At 36.9% G+C, this 17,032-nt stretch overlaps 3 protein-coding genes across 6 annotated transcripts in view; 1 reads left to right on the top strand and 2 right to left on the bottom strand.

The window, feature by feature from the left end:
- Window positions 1-796: 796 nt before the first annotated feature.
- Window positions 797-7,102, bottom strand: ArgRS-m (arginyl-tRNA synthetase, mitochondrial). The gene is made up of 16 exons (XM_089853435.1): window positions 6,917-7,102; window positions 6,787-6,866; window positions 6,629-6,728; window positions 6,367-6,563; window positions 6,088-6,304; window positions 5,937-6,021; window positions 5,795-5,868; window positions 5,620-5,726; window positions 4,877-4,972; window positions 4,685-4,819; window positions 3,994-4,121; window positions 3,740-3,920; window positions 1,606-1,701; window positions 1,461-1,535; window positions 1,335-1,398; window positions 797-935 (listed from the first exon to the last, which is right to left on the bottom strand). Exons 1-16 carry the CDS (start codon window positions 6,950-6,952, stop codon window positions 849-851), a joined length of 1,758 nt encoding a protein of 585 aa, XP_089709561.1. The 5' UTR covers window positions 6,953-7,102; the 3' UTR covers window positions 797-848.
- A 282-nt stretch (window positions 7,103-7,384) lies between these two features.
- On the top strand, window positions 7,385-8,507 carry Polr2F (RNA polymerase II subunit RpII18). 2 transcript variants are annotated; one of them, XM_089853437.1, is made up of 6 exons: window positions 7,385-7,463; window positions 7,558-7,601; window positions 7,867-7,933; window positions 8,006-8,133; window positions 8,192-8,263; window positions 8,334-8,507. In XM_089853437.1, exons 2-6 carry the CDS (start codon window positions 7,573-7,575, stop codon window positions 8,422-8,424), a joined length of 387 nt encoding a protein of 128 aa, XP_089709563.1. In that variant the 5' UTR covers window positions 7,385-7,463; window positions 7,558-7,572; the 3' UTR covers window positions 8,425-8,507. The 2 variants fall into 2 exon arrangements, with proteins under 2 accessions (XP_089709563.1, XP_089709562.1); XM_089853436.1 differs by having other exon boundaries at window positions 7,428-7,601.
- Window positions 8,488-17,032, bottom strand: part of LOC149623066 (glutamate receptor ionotropic, kainate 2-like) — a 72,004-nt gene continuing 63,459 nt past the window's right edge. For 2 of the 3 annotated variants that reach the window (XM_089853432.1, XM_089853430.1), the window contains 7 exons: window positions 16,557-16,661; window positions 15,693-15,803; window positions 14,874-15,083; window positions 14,177-14,737; window positions 13,882-14,107; window positions 13,537-13,811; window positions 12,505-13,427 (listed from right to left, as the gene is read on the bottom strand). In XM_089853432.1, the coding sequence (XP_089709558.1) occupies window positions 13,224-13,427; window positions 13,537-13,811; window positions 13,882-14,107; window positions 14,177-14,737; window positions 14,874-15,083; window positions 15,693-15,803; window positions 16,557-16,661 (1,692 nt within the window). In that variant the 3' untranslated portion in view covers window positions 12,505-13,223. Of the gene's footprint in view, window positions 8,579-12,504; window positions 13,428-13,536; window positions 13,812-13,881; window positions 14,108-14,176; window positions 14,738-14,873; window positions 15,084-15,692; window positions 15,804-16,556; window positions 16,662-17,032 lie in introns of those variants that run through there. The other variant, XM_089853431.1, reaches the window with a different exon arrangement.

Consider the following 17,032-nt stretch of genomic DNA (forward strand, 5'->3'; position numbering starts at 1 on the left):
GACTAGGCCAATAACAGCGGGAAAAGAAATCCTGTAGGAACTGTGAAAATAATAATAAAATACCTAATACATTAAAGCCTAAAATAATTTTTAAATAAGCCAATTTCTTAAAAAAATAAGGCTAGAATTATTCACAGAATTTCTTTTATCCTAAAACTCGGAGTAGCCGGTTGTTTTCGTTTCATTTGAACGAATACGCCCCCTTTAAAAGCTACTTGCAAAAACATCGTAAGTCCAAAGTCAAAATCTTTCCTTTCGTAAATTGGTTATTATTTACGTTAATTTTGAAAAATAATTATAGATAATATAAAAATAAAATAGTTTATTGCAAAAAATTATTTTCCGAAGGATAGGCCTACCTACTATTTATATTTTTTAATTTGGAATTGAAAATAAAAGTTACTACATTTTAGCTATAAGAAGTCAACCTGATCTCCGTTGCCCATGGCAACCACTATCAGATGACGCATGCGCTATCGCTACTAAAAATGAAAGATGAACTCGGTTACTACGCTGCCTTTGGTTGTAAACCGAAAAACGGGTGTTCTTGAATCCCCGTGTTAAAAATATGCAAATTAGTCCGCTTAACGTTGGATTTCAAGAACACCTATTTTTTAGAGCGTTCAGTGCCGTCATCATAGTCAACGTATGAATCGTTTACGCTATAAAACCACTTTCACTTTTAGCCTCACCATAAAAATTCCATGGCGTGAATATTAATATTTTAACTAACGATGTAAAACTACTTATTATAATAATAATAATTAAACGCAGGCCTCAACCTTCGAATACAATAAGAAATTGATATTTTAGACAAAAGTCATTTAATTATATAAAAAAGATTCTATTTACATTCTATCAAGAGGTTTTAGACCTAATATTTTCATTCCAGTATTTAAGACTAGTTTTGAGACGTGAAACAAGAAGTAGCGAGCCTGAAAATAATAAATTCATTAGGCTTAAGGCAGAAACATGACGCCAAGCCTAATTTTAGGCTTAAGACAGAAAATGACGCTAAGCCTAATTTTAGGCTTAAGATGGGAAAATGACGCCAAGCCTAATTTTAGGCTTAAGATGGGAAAATGACGCCAAGCCTAATTTTAGGCTTAAGACAGAAAAATGACGCCAAGCCCAATTTTAGGCTTAAGATGGGAAAATGACGCCAAGCCTAATTTAGGCTTAAGATGGGAAAATGACGCCAAGCCTGATTTTAGGCTTAAGACGGGAAATATAACGCCAAGCCTAATTTTAGGCTTAAGACTGAAAAATGACGCTAAGCCTAATTTTAGGCTTAAGACAGAAAAAATGACGCTAAGCCTAATAAGTTTACATACTTCGATAACTGTCCTTTTGTTTTCTCTTAAAATTAAAACATTATTCGCTTTACCAATCAGGAAACTATAACAATATCATAATAATTTTAATCCAAATTAAACTAATTAATTAATATAATTAAATACCATAATTTGAATAAATATTGAGCTAGAACGCAAGGCTGAAGAGTCAAACGCGATTCCAAGATGGCTTCGTCAAATCTAAGCTCATTTGAAATAAAATTTGAATTTATTTGCGGTGTAAAGCAAAAGTGTGACGTCAGAGACGTACTTGGCAATATGGGTTACGAGACGCAACGCCTCCGTTTCGTACAAAAGTGACGAATCAAACTCGGTGTTGAGAATATTGCCAAATCTTCGTTCCAAACTAAAAAGCAAAGCCAACTTTCAAGGGGCCATAGGAAATACATTGCAACCTATTTCCGTTGTAATTAACTTAATTACGCTTGCAATTAAATGATATTTTAACACGATGCTCTCGAGAATGTATACTTTAAAGGGGTACTTTCATTTTGTCTCTACCATTTTTGGTTCAAGAGATACGGAAGTGTTTTTTAATTGGTATCGAACGAAAGCCACCTACCAGGGGCCATAGGAAATACATGGAAATTAATTTCCGTTGTAATTAACTTAATTACGCTTGGAATTAAATGATATTTTAACACGATATTCTCGAGAATGTATACTTTAAAGGGGTACTTTCATTTTGTCTCTATCAATTTTAGTTCAAGAGATACGGAAGTGTTTTTTAATTGGTATCGAACGAAAGCCACCTACCAGGGGCCATAGGAAATACGTTGAAATTAATTACAGTTGTAATTAACTTAATTGTCGTTGGATTTAAATGATATTTTAACGCAATGTTCTCGAGAATGTATACTTTAAAGGGGTACTTTCATTTTGTCTCTATCAATTTTAGTTCAAGAGATACGGAAGTGTTTTTTAATCGGTATCGAACGAAAGCCACCTACCAGGGGCCATAGGAAATACGATGCAATTAATTTCAGTTGTAATTAACTTAATTGTTATTCAATTCTAATGATAAAATAATTTAATAATCGATATTACAATCCTCTATCTAACTGCGCTTTAGTTTTTCTTCTATCTATTATAGGCCTAGTTCAAACGATGACGTTTTTAATTTTCAGAAGTAACGTAATAACCATAAGTGAGCCACTATCATAAGTATTATAATAATAATAATAATAATAATAATAAGGGATACAGAATGGTTAGGTTAGGGGCCATAGGAAAAACATTCAAAATTATTTTCTTTATTTAATTTTAATTATAATCGAGGTTAATAGTCTCCATTAAGTCCTCTATCCAAATACGCTTTCAAATTTCTTTTATCTATTACGGTTTAAAAGAAAAATTAATTTTCTTTCTAATTAACTTAATTATGATTTAAATTTAATGAAAATTACAGCTAATGAAGATAATTAAGTGCTCTAATTAAATCTGCTTTCGAATTAAAGCTATCTATTACGGTTTAAAAGATATAGCGCTTTTAGTTCCGTGTCACGGGAGAGCCACCTTCCAAGGGGCCATAGGAAATACATTGGAAATTAATTTTCTTTCTAATTAACTTAATTATTATTTAAACTTAACGAAAATTACAGCTAATAATCTCCATTAAGTGCTCTATCTAGATCTGCTTTCAAATTAACGCTATCTATTACGGTTTAAAAGATATAGCGGTTTTAGTTCCATGTCGACGGTAAGCCACCTTCCAAGGGGCCATAGGAAATACATTGAAAAGGTTTTTTGCTTGTAATTAAGTTAATTATTATTTAAAATTAATGAAAATTACAGCTAATGAAGATAATTAAGAGCTCTATTTAAATCTGCTTTCAAATTAGCTCTATCTATTACGGTTTAAAAGATATAGCGCTTTTAAGTTTTCTGTTCAGGGGTTTGTGAGCTACAAGTGTGAGGGGTTTTCTCCTTAATTACGGCTTCTAATTAAGTTAATTATGATTCAAATTTAATGAAAATTACAGCTAATAATCTCCATTAACTCCTCTATCTAAATCAAGTTTCAAATTAGCTTTATCTATTACGGTTTAAAAGATACAGCGCTTTTAAGTTAGGTGTCACGGGAGAGCCACCTTTCAAGGAGCCATAGGAAATACATTGGAAATTAATTTTCTTTCTAATTAACTTAATTATTATTTATATTTGATGAAAATTACAGCTAATAATGCCCATTAAGTGCTCTATCTAAATCTGCTTTCAAATTAACGCTATCTATTACGGTTTAAAAGATACAGCGATTTTAAGTTAAGTGTCGACGGAGAGCCACCCACCAAGGGGACCATAGGAAATACATTGAAAGTAGATTTTCTTTCAAATTAATTAACTTAATTAATTAAGCTTGATTAAAAATAATAATAAAAACTTACGAGGCGAGCCTGGCGTGATTATATTGCAACTGAATTCCGGTATCTCCTTTAAGGCTCAAAACTTTGCTCCAATCAAACTGGTAATCATTTTGCCTCTTGGCTTTCAAATCATTTATTACGACGGCTGAAACTCCCAAAATATTGGCAATCTCCTCCTCTTCGCTCTCCTCCACTTTCGTGTCTGACAGAATAAATTAAAAGTACTCGGGATTATAACGAGACGCCTTACTTGAACTGAACTGAATTTTTTATACTGGGTGAATTGATCATGGCTTTCCAGGCTAAGATTTTGGCTTCGTCCAACAATTGTTCCAAAAAGACCACTTGACCTTTTCTGGTACTTAAACCCCTGATGCGACCAAATTTGACGTGCTGCAACGACCTAATTAAAAATTTATTAATTAATTAATTATAAATAAATAATTAATTAAGAAAATAAACTAATTAAATTAATTAAAAGAAAAATAAATATTAAGAAGAAAAAGCTAATTAATTCAGAGAAAAATAAATAATTAAGAAGAAAAAATTAATTAATTAATTATAAATAAATAATTAAGAAAAAAATAAATAAATAATTAAGAGAAAAATAAATAAATAAGAGAAAAATAAATAAATAAATAAGAGAAAAATAAATAAATAATTAAGAGAAAAATAAATAAATAATTAAGAGAAAAATAAATAAATAATTAAGAGAAAAATAAATAAATAATTAAGAGAAAAATAAATAAATAATTAAGAGAAAAATAAATAAATAATTAAGAGAAAAATAAATAAATAATTAAGAGAAAAATAAATAAATAATTAAGAGAAAAATAAATAATTAAGAAGAAAAAATTAATTAATTATAAATAAATAATTAAGAAGAAAAAACAAATTAATTAATTATAAATAAATAATTAAGAAGAAGAAACGTATTAATTAAGAGAAAAATAAGTAAATAATTACTCAAACCAAGAATATCCCATTTTCTCTAGAACTTGTTTCAAGGCACTAAAATGTTCAGTTTGACCATTCTCAACCACGTAGAACATTTCTTCAAAATCAAAACGACTTTTTCGATCAATGGCCGCCGCTATGTCTCTAAAATTAAAATTAAAATATAATTAGCTATTTTAATTTCAATTAAATGCTTAATACCTAGTTAAGTAAAGGGTCGATCCATCTTTCTTCAAAAGTGGTAATTGGACTTGGTGATATTTGGCAGAATTTATTTCAATCTTTAAAGATCCATCGCTAAATTAAATTAATTAAAATTAATTAAAATTAAATTACAATTAACAGAAATTAAAATTAAATTAATTAAAATTAAATTAAATTAATTAAAATTAAATTACAATTAACAGAAATTAAAATTAAATTAATTAAAATTAAATTAAATTAATTAAAATTAAATTACAATTAACAGAAATTAAAATACAATCAACAGAAATTAAAATAAATTAATTAAAATTAAAATAAATTAATTAAAATTTAAATAAATGAATTAAAATTAAATTACAATTAACAGAAATTAAAATTAAATTACAATTAATTAAAATTAAATTACAATTAATTAAAATTAAATTACAATTAATTAAAATTAAATTACAATTAATTAAAATTAAATTACAATTAATTAAAATTAAATTACAATTAATTAAAATTAAATTACAATTAATTAAAATTAAATTACAATTAATTAAAATTAAATTACAATTAATTAAAATTAAATTACAATTAATTAAAATTAAATTACAATTAATTAAAATTAAATTACAATTAATTAAAATTAAATTACAATTAATTAAAATTAAATTACAATTAATTAAAATTAAATTACAATTAATTAAAATTAAATTACAATTAATTAAAATTAATTAATCGAGTTAAATTAATCTTACTCGGAGGGTGTGGCCAAATTTTTCCTCTTAATTTCTTCCATTAATTTAAGAGCTTTCTCCCTGTACATGGATTCTCCCTCAATTTCATCAAAGGAAATTCCTAATCTCTAATTAAAATTAATTTAATTTAATTGAAACTAATTCTAATTATAATTAAAAGAATTAAAGTTAAAACCTGATAAGATTTATCAAATTCCTGCAGACTTTTGAGTCTCAACTTATTCCATCTCCGTAATAATTCCTCATCCCCTGGAAATTTAATGATGATTTAATTTTAATTACAATTAAATTTAATTGACCCCAACTAATAAGTTAACCTTTTTCCATTTGATTAAAAACCTCCTTGGCCTTAATATAAAATAACTCATCATTTTCAGCTTGGGCATTGGCCGCCACATAAATCTACGAACATAAAGTCAATTTTATTTCCCCGAGTTCACGATAATTTAAATTAAAATTAAAATTTACATTAAGTATTTCCGATATAGTTAATTGATCTAAATCAGTGGTAGAAGCGAAGGAATCAATCCCCGCTGTTAAAATTCCATATTGTGTCCCCCAGTCGCCCAAATAATTCATTTTAGTGACGTGGTTCCCCAAATATTTTTGTAAATTAGCCACGTAGTTCCCTATTATGGTGGAACGAATGTGACCAACGTGAAAAGGCTTAGCAATGTTAGGAGAACTAAATATGATAGTGTATATTAAGTTCCCAATCCCCAAAATTAATTATAATTTAAGTCTAACCTGAACTCTACGATAGTTTTCCTTCTCGGAAGGCATTTCAACAAAGGACTAACGTTTTTCAGGTCATCCAAGTACTTGTAAGTACCAAGTAACGTTTCTTCCATGAAAGTACTTGAATTAACAGTGAAACATAGTAAGGGATTGTAAGTGTCATTGTGGAAATTGACATCTACAATCCCATCTGGAATTATTAAACCCTGCAAATACGTTTAAATCCTTAAGTAATTAAATTAAATTTAATTAGAGTTATAATGGGACCTACATTTCCTCTCAATTTAATCAACAAATCCTTATCAACATTAATTTTCTCTTCCTTTAATTGACTAGCAATTTTATTTAACGGAATGACAAACTGGGGTTTACTAAAGATAATTTTAATTTCAAAAATTAAGTTAATTTAAGGTGTTTTTTTTCACTTACTCTTCCCTAAAGTCGCGGATTCTAACCAAACTGGCCAAATTTGTCAATGTTTCTTTTCCCAAATTCAAACTTTGAATTACCTGAGAAAACGTATTAATTACGCGTTTAATTTTAAATTAATTTAACTAACCCTTTTAGCTACGGCGTAATGTAAGAGAGAAGCCATCAAACAAAGTTTAAATAAGGCGCCTTACAAGATTGCAACACTGTTGACCACAAACACAAGATTGACTTTTATAAGCAGACGAAATTGGCGGTAATCATTAACGCATCCAGCCAGGGTGGGAAATAAGGAAATTTTTTAAACTGGACACTGGGACCAGTGACCTAAATAATAAACTGGTCTCCGGACTGGTCCCAGCCTTTGTTCTCCTATAGATTTGCAATTAATAAACTGGTACCAAGGACGAATAACCCCCACTTCTTGAATTTAAAAACTAGTCCAATCAATTAATAAACTGGTTTTGGACCAGAGGAGGTGTGCTATTTCCCAGACTGATTCCAATGTTGCCAGCATGGAGCAATAAATTAGGAGACGAAATACGTTTAAAGCTATTTTAAAGGAATTGTAGCTTTTACTCCAAGAAACCTACTCCATGGAAATTACAAACGGAAACTGAGGCCCCAAGGAGGAAATAAGTTAGGCCTTTGATCCTATTGATCTGTGGAGTTCAAAGGTCAGTCAGAGAGTGACTTTGTGATTTTATTTACCAAGAAGATAAATATCAATTAACATTAATTTAAATATTTGAAATTTATAATTTTGATTAGAAGGAACTCTAAAAAATGGCCGACGATGAATACGAACCCGATGAGTAAGTTAAAATATAGGTTAAATGAGGTGTAACCGTTAAGCCTTGGCTATAAACAACGCGTGAACTCTCGAAATCGATGTTTTAATTAATCGAATTACCGTTAATTATTAATTAATTTGAAAGTTGCGCGTGCCGGGTGATGTATGAAAGAGTTTTTAAAGGAAAGGCGGCGTCTGAAATAGACTTTAAATGTCGATGTCTTTAAAGAGTGTAATTCTACCTCTGGCTTGCGCTTTTGTTTTAACTTTAATGGCTTTTTTACTAGTATGGGTGCTGATGATTTTGAAGATGTTGACGAAGAAGAAAACTTAGACGAAATTGACCAAAATGAGGCAAGAATCCCACTCCCCCCCCCTTTAGACTCGTTTTAACCTAAAAAAAGATAACACCCCACCCACCTTTAGGAAGAAAATATCGATGTTCTTCCGAGTTCGGAGCAACAGCCAAAAGAAAATCAAAAGAAGATTACTACACCTTATATGACGAAATACGAGAGAGCCAGAGTCCTTGGGACGCGCGCCTTGCAAATTGCGTAAGATTTCCCCCTGACCTCTTCACTTGACCTTAAAAAATGACCAATTTGAATTTAGAATGTGCGCTCCTGTTATGGTTGAATTAGAAGGAGAAACTGATCCCTTGCAAATTGCCATGAAAGAATTAAAGTAATTAATTAATTAATTAATTACCTAGTTAATTGGCCCGAGTGTATTAATTTAATGAATATTTTAACAGGGCAAGAAAAATCCCCATTATTATCAGAAGGTACTTACCAGACGGAAGTTACGAAGATTGGGGAATTAATGAGTTAATCATTACTGATTAATTTAGTTTTCTTTAATTTGTTAATCATTCATTCATTTGTAAATTAAATAAAGCAAATAAAAAACTCATACCTTTTTTACTATATCAACTTTTGTCTCATTTGTACTTCATGAATTTGGAAATGACATCCTGGCTTTATAGATTGCGGTCTTTAGCTGAAATGGGTTTATAGATTGTGGTCTTTAGCTGAAATGGGTTTATAGATTGTGGTCTTTAGCTGAAATGGGTTTATAGATTGTGGTCTTTAGCTGAAATGGGTTTATAGATTGTGGTCTTTAGCTGAAATGGGTTTATAGATTGTGGTCTTTAGCTGAAATGGGTTTATAGATTGTAGTCTTTAGCTGAAATGGGTTTATAGATTGTGGTCTTTAGCTGAAATGGGTTTATAGATTGTGGTCTTTAGCTGAAATGGGTTTATAGATTGTGGTCTTTAGCTGAAATGGGTTTATAGATTGTGGTCTTTAGCTGAAATGGGTTTATAGATTGTGGTCTTTAGAAGGGAAGGGTTTATAGATTGTGGTCTTTAGAAGGGAAGGGTTTATAGATTGTGGTCTTTAGAATGAATGGGTTTATAGATTGTGATCTTTAGAAGGAATGGGTTTATAGATTGTGATCTTTAGAAGGAAAGGGTTTATAGATTGTAGTCCTTAGAAGGAAAGGGTTTATAGATTGTAGTCTTTAGAAGGAATGGGTTTATAGATCAAGGATGATGGGGGAGGATGCGAAATCTGAGAGAAATAGGCGCGCTAACTTTGGAACGACTCAGGTTTGGTGGGACGCCAATAATGGGGGGAGGAATAGACGGACTCAATTGTAATTGGTTCGTCTGTAGCCCCTCTTGACCAATTATCAAGGCGTCCGACTATTCTTCCCCCCCTTTTTTGGCGTCCCACCCAACCCGAATCGTTCCACAGTTAGCATGCTCCTCTGGCCATCATAGTTGTTAGAAGAAATGAGATAGTTGATTTTAAAATGAGTAGGGCGAATGTTTAATTCATCTGTTTTAAAGAATACATTTCGCGACGACGTTTGTTAGTATTTTGTTTTAGTTAATTAGTAATTACAGTTTTGTCCTTTGGTGTTTTTTTCCCCCTATAGAAAAGTCCCCGCGTTGACGAACCCCTCGTTTTGTTTAACGGTACTTTGACGGCGAAAGCGAGATTATACAGAGACAGAGATTTGAGAGAGCTGCGTGGTTAATTAACCACCACGGATATATAAGAGTTAATTCATATTATTCGAATTAATTATTTAGAATAATCGGAATTTAAAATCAGCTGTGACTGACATTTCATTATTATTTTAATTTTAAGGCATAAACTGGCTAATTTGCTTAATTAATTCCTTCAATTAGGAGCCGGGAAATTGGGGGTGTGGGGGTTGGGGGGCGAAAATGGGCCGGGTAGAAATTAAAGGTTCCTTTTTCTTTTAAAAACGTCATTAACTTTAATTATACTAATTTTTACGCTATATATTAATCGCGGCGGCGGCGGCGGTCGTCATTCATTCATTCATTCATTTTTTATCGACGTTTTTACAAAGAAAATTATGAATCATTTTTTGTTAATAAAATAGGCCAAATTTCGTCTATTAAAAAGGCCCGGGAGACTTTCATCTTCTTGATAGAAGCGAGGGAAAAGGGGGCGTGTCATATTAAAATTCCACGCTTAGAAAAAGAGGTGAGGGAAAAGGGGGCGTGTCATATTAAAATTCCACGCCTAGAAAAAGAGGGAGGTTAAAGGGGGCGTGTCATATTAAAATTCCACGCTTAGAAAAAGAGGGAGGGAAAAGGGGGCGTGTCATATTAAAATTCCACGCCTAGAAAAAGAGGGAGGTTAAAGGGGGCGTGTCATATTAAAATTCCACGCTTAGAAAAAGAGGGAGGGAAAAGGGGGCGTGTCATATTAAAATTCCACGCCTAGAAAAAGAGGGAGGTTAAAGGGGGCGTGTCATATTAAAATTCCACGCTTAGAAAAAGAGGGAGGGAAAAGGGGGCGTGTCATATTAAAATTCCACGCTTAGAAAAAGAGGGAGGGAAAAGGGGGCGTGTCATATTAAAATTCCACGCTTAGAAAAAAGAGGGAGGGAAAAGGGGGCGTGTCATATTAAAATTCCACGCTTAGAAAAAAGAGGGAGGGAAAAGGGGGCGTGTCAAATTAAAATTCCACGCTTAGAAAAAGAGGGAGGGAACAGGGGGAGTGTCATATTAAAATTTCACGCTTAGAAAAAGAGGAAGGGAAAAGGGGGCGTGTCATATTAAAATTCCACGCTTAGAAAAAGAGGGAGGGAAAAGGGGGCGTGCCATATTAAAATTCCACGCTTAGAAAAAGAGGGAGGGAAAAGGGGGCGTGTCATATTAGAATTCCACGCTTAGAAAAAGAGGGAGGGATAAGGGGGCGTGTCATATTAGAATTCCACGCTTAGAAAAAGAGGGAGGGAAAAGGGGGCGTGTCATATTAGAATTCCACGCTTAGAAAAAGAGGGAGGGAAAAGGGGGCGTGTCATATTAAAATTCCACGCTTAGAAAAAGAGGGAGGGAAATAGGGGGCGAGTCATATTAAAATTCCACGCCTAGAAAAAGAGGGAGGGAAAAGGGGGCGTGTCATATTAAAATTCCACGCCTAGAAAAATAGGTGAGGGAGGGGCTTGTTTACGTTTTAGGCCTACTTATTCCTTTTTTAAAAAAATAGACCAAATTGAATTGAAATTCGGTCTATTTTAATATTACTTATTGAACCACTATTTTCTACCCTTCCTCTCTGGGGGGCGGGGGCGGGGGCGTGGGGGGAGCCTAAAAGCATCGACTAATTACAATAAAAATTGCTTTAATTAATCCATGCCGCCACCACCGATAATTTTTACAAATAATTATATTTAATGTCGATTTATATTAGGAGTTTTAATCTAAATTCGAAGTTGTTTATTTGACTCGTTTCTTTTAAAATATTTAAATTGTTTTTATGATGATATTTTTCCATTTATTTAAATACTTTGAAATTGTTTTTTTTTAATATATTAAGAGTTTTTTTTGGGGGGGGGGGAAGGAGAAGGGGGGATTGGGGGCGGGTTCGTAATATATACTTTGGGGGGGGGATAGTTAATTTCTAAATCTGACCTGACAGTGTTGCCAGGCAGAGGCGTCGCTCCGATAATTCCCTCCCTTTGCAGTCTTTAATTTTCATTCTCTATTAATTAAGGTCACTATCGAGTTGTTTGTTTGTTTGTTTGTTTTTTCTTTGATATATATATATATAGGTTTTGTTTCTTTGTTTATTTTACAATTAGTATAATTATTTGACTCTTCGTATAGACCCAGAAATTAAGTAATTAAATTAAATTAAAATTAATGATTTTCCGGCGTCATTCGTGAATCGCGACTTCTAAAAAAAAATGTCATCTTTTTGATCTAACCTCCAATTAATTAATTAATTAATTTATATATATGCTAATTTTTCGTTGAATATTTTATTTATTATAATATTTATTTAATTTAATTTGATTAAAAATAAATATAGGAGGAGTCAGTTGCCGAGGCGATGACCTCATGACCCCAGCTCAATCTATCGTTTGTTTATAAATCTCTCCGAAATTGATTTTAAACCCAAAGATCAGGAAATTATAATGAGGGGTTGAAAACCGCCGCCCTTATTATTCCCGACGCGTGTACCGAGGCTTAAGACGCGTCCATCTTTAATTATCCGTGTCATTTTTTGAGCCAGATTTGTCATATCGGGCCTTAAGCCTCGGCTCGAGCCAGATTTTTCACATCGAGCCTTAAGCCTCGACTCGAGCCAGATTTTTCACATCGAGCCTTAAGCCTCGGCTCGAGCCAGATTTTTCACATCGAGCCTTAAGCCTCGGCTCGAGCCAGATTTTTCACATCGAGCCTTAAGCCTCGGCTCGAGCCAGATTTTTCACATGGGGCCTTAAGCCTCGGCTCGAGCCAGATTTTTCACATGGGGCCTTAAGCCTCGGCTCGAGCCAGATTTTTCACATCGGGCCTTAAGCCTCGGCTCGAGCCAGATTTTTCACATCGAGCCTTAAGCCTCGGCTCGAGCCTTAAGCCTCGGCTCGAGCCTTAAGCCTCGGCTCGAGCCAGATTTTTCACATGGGGCCTTAAGCCTCGGCTCGAGCCAGATTTTTCACATGGGGCCTTAAGCCTCGGCTCGAGCCAGATTTTTCACATCGGGCCTTAAGCCTCGGCTCGAGCCAGATTTTTCACATCGAGCCTTAAGCCTCGGCTCGAGCCTTAAGCCTCGGCTCGAGCCTTAAGCCTCGGCTCGAGCCAGATTTTTCACATGGGGCTTTAAGCCTCGGCTCGAGCCAGATTTTTCACATGGGGCCTTAAGCCTCGGCGCGCGCATCGGGAATATTAGTGGAGTGGGTTAACCGTTAATTGTTTTTTGCCCGATAATTGACGGAGAGAGAAAGATAAAGAGAAAATTGAGAGATATTGAGAGAGAGATACGAGATAACGGTAGAGAGAGAATGAGAGAGAAAAAATGTAGATTGATTTTTAGGCCTATTTTGACCTTTGACCTGTGGGGGGGGGCCTGGCGTCGAGCCGAATCTCGACTATATACCTACTATTTATTATTATTTATTATTATTAGTTTACGAATATTATTTATTAGTGGTAGTTATTTATTTATTTATTTATTAGTAGTAGTAGCACCCTGGTGGTTGGTTGGTGAGTAGTTAAGTGGTTAGGTTAGGTTAGATGTCGGAGTTGTCATCCTGAGCGTAACGATAGTAACTAACCTCTTGTAGTGGCTCGAGTGGCAGGCCGCTGTCCTCGTGTCAAGAAAAGGTCTCTTTGGTCGAGGACGTATTGAAGCCCGTCAACGGCATGAAGGGAAGTCCGTTTTCAGGTTGGCCGTGAATGTGCGCGTTCATCACGCTCCCCATGACGGTCCCGTCAGACTTCTTGCGAATGGGCTTCGTAGATCCTCCGCAAATAACGGCGAATTTCAGCTCGCGACATAGCTCGACGCACAAGGGCTCCTATCCACACGCACCAACGCACCAAGACGTCACACCCCCCGTGAAAATTCAATTGAAATCATCAAAGGACGGACGGGGGGGACATAGTCGGAGGGGGGACACTACTTACCCTTTCTTCTTCGGCCTCTTTCCTGGCTTTCCATATAAACTCGACGACCGCCGCGATGCACGCCAGAGCCAAACCGGCTAAGAGAACGACGAAGACGCCTCCAACGTTGGCGAGGCCCAGCTCGTTGGCCGAGCCAGATGAGCGGCTGGTTTCTTCGCTTTTGCAGACCCGCCCCGGATTCTTCTGCTTCCACCACCGCTCCTTCAGAAGGTGCAGCGTTCCGCTTTCTTGAAGTTGTAAGATGGCGCTCGACAAAGGTGTCCGATATGGCGAACCTTAATGTCCCCGGCCCCAAGTTGAATTGCCAAACAAAGGAGCGCGGGAGAAGAGAAAAGTAACTCTTACCAGAAGGCGTGGCGATGCCGTAGCCTTTCGAGTCAAGCATTCCCCCAACTTGCGTCAAGTCGCAGTTCCTCTCAACGATGTACTCGATCGTCGTCGACTCCATCAAGAACGCGTAATTGCCTTTGCGAACTCTCTCGACGCCTTTCATGTTGGAGTCCGTGAACACGTTGGGACGGGCCGATTCCATAAAGGCCCACATGCGCTTATACGTTGGGATCTTTGACTCCTGTCGGGGTACCAATGAACGAACGCGATGAAGCGGGGGAGGGGGGCGTGGTTAAGCCTATTCAGTTACCTTGAAGAAGACTTTGGTCGATCCGGAGCCTACGCAGCCGTAGTGGATGGAAGTCTGCTTCGCCAGATCTTCGGCACTTTCGATGGGCGACACCATTCTTTCGACGGTTAAAAAAGCGGCTAAATTGGCCGTGTATGACGATACCATGATTAGGGTGAAGAACCACCATATACCGGCCACGACCCGAGTCGAGACGGCCCTGGGTGTCAGTTCGCAACCTTGTTGCATCAGACAACCGATGGTGAACCAAAGGGTGTTGAGAATGGTGAACTGGTTTTCCAGTTCGTCGGGTTCCTGGTTGCAAGGATGGGGGTTTGTCCATTCGTAGGGGCTGAATCTGGCTACGATGAAGAGGAAGAGGGTGACGCCCAGGAAAGCGGTCACCATGTAGAGCCAAACCTCGACGGACAACGGTGATAGGAACGAAAATAGGTTTGGTATCTTCCGGTTGGGTTTCCTGAAGAGGATACTAATGCCCAAATTCATGAAAGGCATGGTGAAGTCGACAGCTTGTTCTCGCACGTACGTGATCGTCAAATCACCAATCGCTAAGTCGGCTTTCTACGGAGCACCCCCAACAACAACAACAACCACCATACTTATGCCGGAAATAGATTGAACCCGAGCCAACCAACCAAGGGTGTTCGGGGATTGGGTTGGTTGGGTGGGTGTGTTAAGGGGGAAGAAGATGACTTACCCCATCTATCAATTCTCTTATCATGCCGTTCCATTCGCCGTGTTCGTTTCGGCTGCCGTATCGGCCGTCGTCGACCTCCTTGAAAATGTAGTCGAATCCCAAGTTCTTGGAGATGGCGTCGATCAAATCCACGCAGTATCCCTCGTACCGATCGTTGCCTTCCAGTTTCTCGTTCGCTTGAGGCACTTTACGAATCGTGTACGGATGATTCTAACCAATAAACAAAGAACGGAACGGGACGGACGGACGGACAGACAGACAGAGAGAGAGAGAGAGAGAGACAGAGAGAGAGAGAGAGAGACAGAGAGAGAGGGAGAGAGATAGAGGGAGAGATAGGGAGAGAGGGAGGGAGAGAGAGGGAGAGATAGAGAGAGGGAGAGAGAGATAGAGATAGAGAGGGAGAGAGATAGAGATAGAGAGGGAGAGAGATAGAGAGAGAGATGGAGAGAGATAGAGATAGAGAGGGAGAGAGATAGAGATAGAGAGGGAGAGAGATAGAGAGGGAGAGAGAGATAGAGATAGAGAGGGAGAGAGATAGAGAGAGATAGAGAGGGAGAGAGATAGAGAGAGAGATGGAGAGAGATAGAGATAGAGAGGGAGAGAGATAGAGGGAGGGGGAGAGAGATAGAGAGAGAGGGAGAGAGATAGAGAGAGAGTCAGAGAGAGAGAGGGGGGGAGAGACAGAGAGAGAGGGAGAGAGAGGGAGAGAGAGAGTCAGAGAGAGGGGGGGAGAGAGAGACAGAGAGAGAGGGAGAGAGAGAGAGACGCTTTTGAAGACCAAGCACTCGATTAATAAGCCCGGGCGGTTAAAGTTCTTACGATTATGGAGGTGACAATCAGAGTCTTGTTTTTCAAAGATTGGATGATTTCTTCGATGGCCCTCGTGTAGTTACTGCTGGCGAATAATCCCGAAGAATTCCAATGACCCGCCTGCGGACGCGACCATAAAAAAATAAAAATACCAAACCCTTCCTCAAATGAAGGTCATTTATCAAAGCCATACTATCCTTGTCCCCTCATCATTGACGGCGACCCGTGTCCTATAACCTAAATGTCTTCCCGAGGCCCGAAAAGAAAATTGCTAAACCCACCCAGACCCGGATCCATTTCATTCGTCCAAGAATATTACGTTTGTAAATAAAACGCTAAATACTTTAAGAGGACGAGGGACAAGGCGTCAATATTCACGGGAAAAAGGAATCTACTCGTGAGCGTGACGTACTATAGTTAATAACCTATTTCTTATCGCGAGTTCGCTTGGCAAGACGGCCGTGATTTTTTTGGCGGATAGTGACTTGTTTTTGGAGCGTGTTAATGATAAGGAGGCGTGCCCCCCCAACCCCACCCCCGGGGCCCCAGACAATGTTCTTTTCCACGGGGTTAACCAACCCCAGCCCCGGGGCCCCAGACACGGGGTTAACGCTTATTATCTAAGTTATAACGTGTCAGAAGACAGCTTTTTCTTAGAGGTACCTACCATTCGAGGGGCTGGTCACTCGTTACGAGATAACGCCTATATCTTTCATTATTATTGGCGAAAGTGACCAGTCCCTCGATCGCGACTTATCAGCGGCAACGATTAAGGTTAATAAATCGAGAGGACACCAAAAAGCTATTAAGCCTTTGGGTCCACGGGTATTGGGTGCGTGGGTGGGTGCAAAAATAGAAAGGAAATAATCTGACCTGTTTTAATCCTTCGTGGGTCAGTTCTATCACTTTCAGGGTGAAATCTGTGCGAAATCCTCGATGGTCGAATTTGATGTTGCCCGTTAATCCTTGGAATTGAATCTAGTGTTCGCCCCGGCGAAGAAAGAGAATCGGATTAAATACATCAATCTCTACAACGACAAAACTTAATCCTTGGGCCTCAAATCAATCACCAAGGTGAACCTGAACTTAGGGCAGAGTTCATACAACTTTTGGAAAACAAATTTCCCTGAGATTTCCAGGTTTTTCCCCACCCACATACTTCCCTGAATTTTCCACAGTTACGAGCCTCCAAAGTTTAGTGTAACGCTTTTCCCATGGAGAGAGGTATGTTTGATTACGTTTTGCTTAATTACTCGGCCCCTGTTTGTCGTAGCCCTACGTTTTTAGTATGGTTGGATTGGGGACAAATTGGACTATAACATACTCAAAGGACATCACCGTATCTCTAG

Source organism: Phalangium opilio, unplaced genomic scaffold (assembly GCF_054372755.1).
Source record: "Phalangium opilio isolate 3A_F unplaced genomic scaffold, DU_Popi_V2 ptg000115l_1, whole genome shotgun sequence".
NCBI classification, from domain to species: Eukaryota; Metazoa; Arthropoda; class Arachnida; order Opiliones; family Phalangiidae; genus Phalangium; species Phalangium opilio.

Bases quoted from the DNA above. Each gene is read 5' to 3' on its own strand.
- ArgRS-m (XM_089853435.1), bottom strand. From the start codon at position 6,952: ATGGCTTCTCTCTTACATTACGCCGTAGCTAAAAGG. The intron at 4,122-4,684 runs GTAATTATTTAC...ATTTTTAATTAG, and splicing joins ATGGGATATTCTTGGTTTGA to GTCGTTGCAGCACGTCAAAT. The intron at 3,921-3,993 runs GTATAAAAAATT...TTATTCTGTCAG, and splicing joins AGCCATGATCAATTCACCCA to ACACGAAAGTGGAGGAGAGC.
- Polr2F (XM_089853437.1), top strand. From the start codon at position 7,573: ATGGCCGACGATGAATACGAACCCGATGA. The intron at 7,602-7,866 runs GTAAGTTAAAAT...CTTTTTTACTAG, and splicing joins GATGAATACGAACCCGATGA to TATGGGTGCTGATGATTTTG. The intron at 8,264-8,333 runs GTAATTAATTAA...ATATTTTAACAG, and splicing joins ATTGCCATGAAAGAATTAAA to GGCAAGAAAAATCCCCATTA.